This window comes from Rhinoderma darwinii, chromosome 6, assembly GCF_050947455.1.
Source record: "Rhinoderma darwinii isolate aRhiDar2 chromosome 6, aRhiDar2.hap1, whole genome shotgun sequence".
NCBI lineage: Eukaryota > Metazoa > Chordata > Amphibia > Anura > Rhinodermatidae > Rhinoderma > Rhinoderma darwinii.
Genome location: NC_134692.1, coordinates 145694480 through 145705582, shown reverse-complemented (window position 1 = coordinate 145705582; position 11103 = coordinate 145694480). Strand labels below are relative to the sequence as shown.

The 11103-nt window shown below is 34.5% G+C and overlaps 1 protein-coding gene across 1 annotated transcript in view; it reads right to left on the bottom strand.

Annotated features, from left to right (window-relative positions):
• Nucleotides 1-460: 460 nt before the first annotated feature.
• The window catches only part of LOC142656086 (serine protease 27-like), a 37649-nt gene continuing 27006 nt past the window's right edge, over nucleotides 461-11103 (bottom strand). Inside the window, exon 6 of the mRNA XM_075830956.1 lies at nucleotides 461-1131. Within this exon, the coding sequence (XP_075687071.1) occupies nucleotides 853-1131 (279 nt within the window). The 3' untranslated portion in view covers nucleotides 461-852. The remainder of the gene's footprint in view (nucleotides 1132-11103) is intronic.

Sequence of the window (11103 nt, the reverse complement as noted above, 5' to 3'; positions counted from 1 at the left end):
GACAAGGCTTACGGCTCCGGAGACACAAGGCTTACGGCTCCGGAGAGACAAGGCTTACAGCTCCCGGAGACACAAGGCTTACAGCTCCGGAGAGACAAGGCTTACAGCTCCGGAGAGACAAAGCTTACAGCTCCGGAGACACAAGGCTTACAGCTCCGGAGACACAAGGCTTACAGCTCCGGAGACACAAGGCTTACAGCTCCGGAGACACAAGGCTTACAGCTCCGGAGACACAAGGCTTACAGCTCCGGAGACACAATGCTTACAGCTCCGGAGAGACAAGGCTTACAGCTCCGGAGACACAATGCTTACAGCTCCGGAGACACAAGGCTTACAGCTCCGGAGACACAAGGCTTACAGCTTTGACTTATTATATGATCCATTCCAGGATACATGGTTAGCTACTTCTCTTTTATTTGTTTCGGTGAACTGGTCAATGAACTTTACCAGCACGCGTGGAGATCTTACAACGTCCTCACTTTATTATATACTCATTTTATACTACGGTAACGTAGAAGGACCGATTTATATTTCTTCAATAAAAATTATAGTAATAGAAAAACAAAAAACAAAAGCCGTCAGTCCCGGTCCCTGATGGTATCAGTGGGATGTGGTAGCCCGGGCGTTACCACCTAAATTCTTCATGGCCACCTCTATACTGGGACTTATTCCTAGTTTGGTTGGGTTGGACTGGAAGTGTAAGGGAGGATGAGGTGAGAGGAGCAGGAGCGACTCCAATGACTGATGTCTACACACAAACAATGACTCCTGCAAATAATGAAGGAAGACGTGAGACCATAACAGGGACTGTCTACAGCTCAGAGGACTCGCACTGCTCCCGCACATTATAAGCTACACCCATCGGAGCGCTGAGGCTATTATAATGAGAAGTGTCAGCGTATAACAGGACGCCATCATGTTTCCACTGCATTTTGCGGTTGGTTCTGGGATATCGGTCAGAGTTTGGAAGTTCATCTCTGGTATATATGACCGGATCCAGGACTGGTAAGCGGTTACCAGGGTGTACACCCCGGGGCGGTTGGGTAAGGCACATCCCTCTCCCCAGCTTACAATGCCAGGCTGGTACCAGGAACCATTCACCTTACACACAAGAGGTCCTCCGGAGTCTCCCTGAAAGAAATCCACAGGAAAAGTGTCAGATGTATCGCTCGGTATACTGGAAAGTCATCTGCTTCTATTACCAGTTCTGTAGATAAAATCTATATGTAATATCCACACATGGCGACCAGAAACCTCACAAATCCTGTGATCAATACCAAGATCTTCTGTAATAATAATAATAAGCCCTGGAGAGTTTAAGACTATGTTCACACACCGAATAAAAAACGTCTGAGAATACGGAGCTGTTTTCCAATTGAAATCAATGGGCAGATGTTTGGAGGCGTTCTGCTGCCAAATTTTTGGCCGTTTATGGCCTGAAAAACAGACAAAAATAAGCCGTGTGAACATACCCTAATGCTGAGTCCTGAGAGGAGAAATGCGGAGGCAATGTTTAAAAAGTCCTAAAACATAAAATATGTGAAAATAGTTTATAAAAGATTCATGCCCTCCTATGTGCCCATGAAAACACCTCCTGCCTGTGCTCTGGTCTTATTTAGCAACATTTATTCATCCTACTAAAAGTGTGTCTATACAGGGCAGTATTATAGTAGTTATATTCTTGTATATAGGGGCAGTATTATAGTAGTTATATTCTTGTATATAGGGGACAGTATTATAGTAGTTATATTCTTGTATATAGGAGCAGTATTATAGTAGTTATATTCTTGTATATAGGGGCAGTATTATAGTAGTTATATTCTTGTATTTAGGGGCAGTATTATAGTAGTTATATTCTTGTATATAGGAGCAGTATTATAGTAGTTATATTCTTGTATATAGGGGCAGTATTATAGTAGTTATATTCTTGTATATAGGAGCAGTATTATAGTAGTTATATTCTTGTATATAGGGGCAGTATTATAGTAGTCATATTCTTGTATATAGGGGCAGTATTATAGTAGTTATATTCTTGTATATAGAAGCAGCATTATAGTAGTTATATTCTTGTATATAGGGGCAGTATTATAGTAGTTATATTCTTGTATATAGGGGCAGTATTATAGTAGTTATATTCTTGTATATAGGGGCAGTATTATAGTAGTTATATTCTTGTATATAGGGGACAGTATTATAGTAGTTATATTCTTGTATATAGGAGCAGTATTATAGTAGTTATATTCTTGTATATAGGAGCAGTATTATAGTAGTTATATTCTTGTATATAGGGGCAGTATTATAGTAGTTATATTCTTGTATATAGGAGCAGTATTATAGTAGTTATATTCTTGTATATAGGGGCAGTATTATAGTAGTCATATTCTTGTATATAGGGGCAGTATTATAGTAGTTATATTCTTGTATATAGAAGCAGCATTATAGTAGTTATATTCTTGTATATAGGGGCAGTATTATAGTAGTTATATTCTTGTATATAGGGGGCAGTATTATAGTAGTTATATTCTTGTATATAGGAGGCAGTATTATAGTAGTTATATTCTTGTATATAGGGGGCAGTATTATAGTAGTTATATTCTTGTATATAGGAGCAGTATTATAGTAGTTATATTCTTGTATATAGGGGCAGTATTATAGCAGTTATATTCTTGTATATAGGGGCAGTATTATAGTAGTTATATTCTTGTATATAGGGGGGCAGTATTATAGTAGTTATATTCTTGTATATAGGAGCAGTATTATAGTAGTTATATTCTTGTATATAGGAGCAGTATTATAGTAGTTATATTCTTGTATATAGGAGCAGTATTATAGTAGTTATATTCTTGTATATAGGAGCAGTATTATAGTAGTTATATTCTTGTATATAGGAGCAGTATTATAGTAGTTATATTCTTGTATATAGGAGCAGTATTATAGTAGTTATATTCTTGTATATAGGGGCAGTATTATAGTAGTTATATTCTTGTATATAGGGGGCAGTATTATAGTAGTTATATTCTTGTATATAGAAGCAGCATTATAGTAGTTAGATTCTTGTATATAGGGGCAGTATTATAGTAGTTATATTCTTGTATATAGGGGGCAGTATTAGGGCATGACCACACATGGCGGAATTCCTCCGCAACTGTCCGCATCAATGCCGCACCTAATCCGGGTTGCGGATTACGGCTGCGGATCTGCACAAAATGTGCAGAAAATTGATGCGGACTAGCTGCTGCGGACTGCGGGAAAAGTGCTTCCCTTCTCCCTATCAGTGCAGGATAGAGAGAAGGGACAGCACTTTCCCTAGTGATAGTAAAAGAAATTCATACTTACCGCCCGTTGTCTTTATGACGCGTCCCTCCTTCGGCATCCAGCCCGACCTCCCTGGATGACGCGGCAGTCCATGTGACCGCTGCAGCCTGTGCTTGGCCTGTGATTGGCTGCAGCCGTCACTTACACTGAAACGTCATCCTGGGAGGCCGGACTGGAGACAGAAACAGGGAGTTCTCGGTAAGTACGAACTTCATTTTTTTTTACAGATACATGTATATTGAGATCGGTAGTCACTGTCCCGGGTGCAGAAACAGTTACTGCCGATCGCTTAACTCTTTCAGCACCCTGGACAGTGACTATTTACTGACGTCTCCTAGCAACGCTCCCGTCATTACGGGAGCCCCATTGACTTCCTCAGTCTGGCTGTAGACCTAGAAATACATAGGTCCAGCCAGAATAAAGAAATGTCAAGTTAAAAAAGCAAGACGCATCCGCAGCACACATGACATGTGCATGACAGCTGCGGACTTCATTGCGGAACTTTGAATCTCCATTGAAGTCAATGGAGAAATTCCGCCATGAGTCCGCCACTGCTCCGCAACAGACAGAGCATGCTGCGGACACCAAATTCCGCTCCGCAGCCTATGCTCCGCAGCGGAATTGTACGCATCGTGTAAACGAACACTGCTAAATTAAAGTGAAAGTCAATGTAGAAACGGCTCCGCTGCGGATTAACGCTGCGGAGTGTCCGCAGCGGAATTTAAGTGAAATTCCGCCATGTGTGAACCCGCCCTTATAGTAGTTATATTCTTGTATATAGGTGGCAGTATTATAGTAGTTATATTCTTGTATATAGGAGCAGTATTATAGTAGTTATATTCTTGTATATAGGTGGCAGTATTATAGTAGTTATATTCTTGTATATAGGAGGCAGTATTATAGTAGTTATATTCTTGTATATAGGAAGCAGTATTATAGTAGTTATATTCTTGTATATAGGGGGCAGTATTATAGTAGTTATATTCTTGTATATAGGATGCAGTATTATAGTAGTTATATTCTTGTATATAGGGGCAGTATTATAGTAGTTATATTCTTGTATATAGGAGCAGTATTACAGCAGTTATATTCTTGTATATAGGAGCAGTATTATAGTAGTTATATTCTTGTATATAGGAGCAGTATTATAGTAGTTATATTATTGTATATAGGGACAGTATTATAGTAGTTATATTCTTGTATATAGGGGGCAGTATTATAGTAGTTATATTCTTGTATATAGGTGGCAGTATTATAGTAGTTATATTCTTGTATATAGGGGGCAGTATTATAGTAGTTATATTCTTGTATATAGGAGCAGTATTATAGTAGTTATATTCTTGTATATAGGAGGCAGTATTATAGTAGTTATATTCTTGTATATAGGAAGCAGTATTATAGTAGTTATATTCTTGTATATAGGGGGCAGTATTATAGTAGTTATATTCTTGTATATAGGGGCAGTATTATAGTAGTTATATTCTTGTATATAGGAGCAGTATTATAGTAGTTATATTCTTGTATATAGGAGCAGTATTATAGTAGTTATATTCTTGTATATAGGGGCAGTATTATAGTAGTTATATTCTTGTATATAGGAGCAGTATTATAGTAGTTATATTCTTGTATATAGGAGCAGTATTATAGTAGTTATATTCTTGTATATAGGAGCAGTATTATAGTAGTTATATTCTTGTATATAGGAGCAGTATTATAGTAGTTATATTCTTGTATATAGGGGCAGTATTATAGTAGTTATATTCTTGTATATAGGGGCAGTATTATAGTAGTTATATTCTTGTATATAGGAGGCAATATTATAGTAGTTATATTCTTGTATATAGGGAGCATTATTATAGTAGTTATATTCTTGTATATAGGGGCAGTATTATAGTAGTTATATTCTTGTATATAGGGGGCAGTATTATAGTAGTTATATTTTTGTATATAGAAGCAGCATTATAGTAGTTATATTCTTGTATATAGGGGCAGTATTATAGTAGTTATATTCTTGTATATAGGGGGCAGTATTATAGTAGTTATATTCTTGTATATAGAAGCAACATTATAGTAGTTAGATTTTTGTATATAGGGGCAGTATTATAGTAGTTATATTCTTGTATATAGGGGGCAGTATTATAGTAGTTATATTCTTGTATATAGGTGGCAGTATTATAGTAGTTATATTCTTGTATATAGGAGCAGTATTATAGTAGTTATATTCTTGTATATAGGTGGCAGTATTATAGTAGTTATATTCTTGTATATAGGAGGCAGTATTATAGTAGTTATATTCTTGTATATAGGAAGCAGTATTATAGTAGTTTTATTCTTGTATATAGGGGGCAGTATTATAGTAGTTATATTCTTGTATATAGGATGCAGTATTATAGTAGTTATATTCTTGTATATAGGGGCAGTATTATAGTAGTTATATTCTTGTATATAGGAGCAGTATTACAGCAGTTATATTCTTGTATATAGGAGCAGTATTATAGTAGTTATATTCTTGTATATAGGAGCAGTATTATAGTAGTTATATTATTGTATATAGGGACAGTATTATAGTAGTTAAATTCTTGTATATAGGGGGCAGTATTATAGTAGTTATATTCTTGTATATATGTGGCAGTATTATAGTAGTTATATTCTTGTATATAGGGGGCAGTATTATAGTAGTTATATTCTTGTATATAGGAGGCAGTATTATAGTAGTTATATTCTTGTATATAGGAAGCAGTATTATAGTAGTTATATTCTTGTATATAGGGGGCAGTATTAGGGCATGACCACACATGGCGGAATTCCTCCGCAACTGTCCGCATCAATGCCGCACAGAATCTGCGTTGCAGATTCTGCAGCGGATCTGCACAAAATGTGCAGAAAATTGATGCGGACTGGCCGCTGCGGACTGCAGGAAAAGTGCTTCCCTTCTCCCTATTCAATGCAGGATAGAGAGAAGGGACAGCACTTTCCCTAGTGAAAGTCAAAGAATTTCATACTTACCGGCCGTTGTCTTGGTGACGCGTCCCTCTTTCGGCATCCGGCCCGACCTCCCTGGATGACGCTCCAGTCCATGTGACCGCTGCAGCCTGTGCTTGGCCTGTGATTGGCTGCAGCCGTCACTTACACTGAAACGTCATCCTGGGAGGCCGGACTGGAGACAGACGCAGGGAGTTCTCGGTAAGTATGAACTTATCTATTTTTTTACAGATACATGTATATTGAGATCGGTAGTCACTGTCCCGGGTGCAGAAACAGTTACTGCCGATCGCGTAACTCTTTCAGCACCCTGGACAGTGACTATTTACAGACGTCTCCTAGCAACGCTCCCGTCATTACGGGAGCCCCATTGACTTCCTCAGTCTGGCTGTAGACCTAGAAATACATGGGTCCAGCCAGAATGAAGAAATGTCATGGTAGTAAAAACAATACGCTCCGCAGCACACATAAGATCTGCGGACTTCATTGCGGAATTTTGACTCTCCATTGAAGTCAATGGAGAAATTCCGCCATGAGTCCGCAACCAGTCCGCCACTGCTCCGCAACAGACAGAGCATGCTGTGGACACCAAATTCCGCTCCGCAGCCTATGCTCCGCAGCGGAATTGTACGCATCGTGTAAACGAACACTGCTAAATTAAAGTGAAAGTCAATGGAGAAACGGCTCCGCTGCGGATTAACGCTGCGGAGTGTCCGCAGCGGAATTTAAGTGAAATTCCGCTATGTGTGAACCCGCCCTTATAGTAGTTATATTCTTGTATATAGGATGCAGTATTATAGTAGTTATATTCTTGTATATAGGGGCAGTATTATAGTAGTTATATTCTTGTATATAGGGGGCAGTATTATAGTAGTTATATTCTTGTATATAGGGGGCAGTATTATAATAGTTATATTCTTGTATATAGGGGCAGTATTATAGTAGTTATATTCTTGTATATAGGGGCAGTATTATAGTAGTTATATTCTTGTATATAGGGGGCAGTATTATAGTAGTTATATTCTTGTATATAGGTGGCAATATTATAGTAGTTATATTCTTGTATATAGGGGGCAGTATTATAGTAGTTATATTCTTGTATATAGGTGGCAGTATTATAGTAGTTATATTCTTGTATATAGGGGGCAGTATTATAGTAGTTATATTCTTGTATATAAGAGCAGTATTATAGTAGTTATATTCTTGTATATAGGAGCAGTATTATAGTAGTTATATTCTTGTATATAGGGGCAGTATTATAGTAGTTATATTCTTGTATATAGGGGGCAGTATTATAGTAGTTATATTCTTGTAGATAGGGGCAGTATTATAGTAGTTATATTCTTGTATATAGGGGGCAGTATTATAGTAGTTATATTCTTGTATATAGGTGGCAGTATTATAGTAGTTATATTCTTGTATATAGGAGCAGTATTATAGTAGTTATATTCTTGTATATAGAGGCAGTATTATAGTAGTTATATTCTTGTATATAGGAGCAGTATTATAGTAGTTATATTATTGTATATAGGGACAGTATTATAGTAGTTATATTCTTGTATATAGGGGGCAGTATTATAGTAGTTATATTCTTGTATATAGGTGGCAGTATTATAGTAGTTATATTCTTGTATATAGGGGGCAGTATTATAGTAGTTATATTCTTGTATATAGGAGCAGTATTATAGTAGTTATATTCTTGTATATAGAGGCAGTATTATAGTAGTTATATTCTTGTATATAGGGGGCAGTATTATAGTAGTTATATTCTTGTATATAGAGGCAGTATTATAGTAGTTATATTCTTGTATATAGGGGCAGTATTATAGTAGTTATATTCTTGTATATAGGAGCAGTATTATAGTAGTTATATTCTTGTATATAGGAGCAGTATTATAGTAGTTATATTCTTGTATATAGGGGGCAGTATTATAGTAGTTATATTCTTGTATATAGGAGCAGTATTATAGTAGTTATATTCTTGTATATAGAGGCAGTATTATAGTAGTTATATTCTTGTATATAGGGGGCAGTATTATAGTAGTTATATTCTTGTATATAGAGGCAGTATTATAGTAGTTATATTCTTGTATATAGGGGCAGTATTATAGTAGTTATATTCTTGTATATAGGAGCAGTATTATAGTAGTTATATTCTTGTATATAGGAGCAGTATTATAGTAGTTATATTCTTGTATATAGGGGGCAGTATTATAGTAGTTATATTCTTGTATATAGGAGCAGTATTATAGTAGTTATATTCTTGTATATAGAGGCAGTATTATAGTAGTTATATTCTTGTATATAGGGGGCAGTATTATAGTAGTTATATTCTTGTATATAGGGGCAGTATTATAGTAGTTATATTCTTGTATATAGGAGGCAGTATTATAGTAGTTATATTCTTGTATATAGGGGCAGTATTATAGTAGTTATATTCTTGTATATAGGGAGCAGTATTATAGTAGTTATATTCTTGTATATAGGGGCAGTATTATAGTAGTTATATTCTTGTATATAGGGGCAGTATTATAGTAGTTATATTCTTGTATATAGGAGGCAGTATTATAGTAGTTATATTCTTGTATATAGGGGTAGTATTATAGTAGTTATATTCTTGTATATAGGGAGCAGTATTATAGTAGTTATATTCTTGTATATAGGGGCAGTATTATAGTAGTTATATTCTTGTATATAGGGGCAGTATTATAGTAGTTATATTCTTGTATATAGGAGGCAGTATTATAGTAGTTATATTCTTGTATATAGGGACAGTATTATAGTAGTTATATTCTTGTATATAGGAGCAGTATTATAGTAGTGCTGTTCTTGTATATAGGGGGCAGTATTATAGTAGTTATATTCTTGTATATAGGGGCAGTATTATAGTAGTTATATTCTTGTATATAGGGGCAGTATTATAGTAGTTATATTCTTGTATATAGGGGGCAGTATTATAGTAGTTATATTCTTGTATATAGGGGTAGTATTATAGTAGTTATATTCTTGTATATAGGAGCAGTATTATAGTAGTTATATTCTTGTATATAGGAGCAGTATTATAGTAGTTATATTCTTGTATATAGGGGCAGTATTATAGTAGTTATATTCTTGTATATAGGAGGCAGTATTATAGTAGTTATATTCTTGTATATAGGGAGCAGTATTATAGTAGTTATATTCTTGTATATAGGGGCAGTATTATAGTAGTTATATTCTTGTATATAGGGGCAGTATTATAGTAGTTATATTCTTGTATATAGGAGGCAGTATTATAGTAGTTATATTCTTGTATATAGGGGTAGTATTATAGTAGTTATATTCTTGTATATAGGGGTAGTATTATAGTAGTTATATTCTTGTATATAGGAGCAGTATTATAGTAGTTATATTCTTGTATATAGGAGCAGTATTATAGTAGTTATATTCTTGTATATAGGGGCAGTATTATAGTAGTTATATTCTTGTATATAGGAGCAGTATTATAGTAGTTATATTCTTGTATATAGGAGCAGTATTATAGTAGTTATATTCTTGTATATAGGGGCAGTATTATAGTAGTTATATTCTTGTATATAGGAGGCAGTATTATAGTAGTTATATTCTTGTATATAGGAGGCAGTATTATAGTAGTTATATTCTTGTATATAGGGGCAGTATTATAGTAGTTATATTCTTGTATATAGGGGGCAGTATTATAGTAGTTACATTCTTGTATATAGGGAGCAGTATTATAGTAGTTATATTCTTGTATATAGGGGGCAGTATTATAGTAGTTATATTCTTGTATATAGGGGCAGTATTATAGTAGTTATATTCTTGTATATAGGAGCAGTATTATAGTAGTTATATTCTTGTATATAGGGGCAGTATTATAGTAGTTATATTCTTGTATATAGGAGCAGTATTATAGTAGTTATATTCTTGTATATAGGAGGCAGTATTATAGTAGTTATATTCTTGTATATAGGAGGCAGTATTATAGTAGTTATATTCTTGTATATAGGAGGCAGTATTATAGTAGTTATATTCTTGTATATAGGAGCAGTATTATAGTAGTTATATTCTTGTATATAGGAGCAGTATTATAGTAGTTATATTCGTGTATATAGGGGCAGTATTATAGTAGTTATATTCTTGTATATAGGGGCAGTATTATAGTAGTTATATTCTTGTATATAGGAGCAGTATTATAGTAGTTATATTCTTGTATATAGGAGCAGTATTATAGTAGTTATATTCTTGTATATAGGAGCAGTATTATAGTAGTTATATTCTTGTATATAGGAGGCAGTATTATAGTAGTTATATTCTTGTATATAGGAGGCAGTATTATAGTAGTTATATTCTTGTATATAGGGGGCAGTATTATAGTAGTTATATTCTTGTATATAGGGGGCAGTATTATAGTAGTTATATTCTTGTATATAGGGAGCAGTATTATAGTAGTTATATTCTTGTATATAGGGGCAGTATTATAGTAGTTATATTCTTGTATATACGGGGCAGTATTATAGTAGTTATATTCTTGTATATAGGAGGCAGTATTATAGTAGTTATATTCTTGTATATAGGGGCAGTATTATAGTAGTTATATATTCTTGTATATAGGGAGCAGTATTATAGTAGTTATATTCTTGTATATAGGGGCAGTATTATAGTAGTTATATTCTTGTATATAGGAGGCAGTATTATAGTAGTTATATTCTTGTATATAGGAGCAGTATTATAGTAGTTATATTCTTGTATATAGGGGGCAGTAATATAGTAGTTATATTCTTGTATATGAGGAATAATTGACAATTC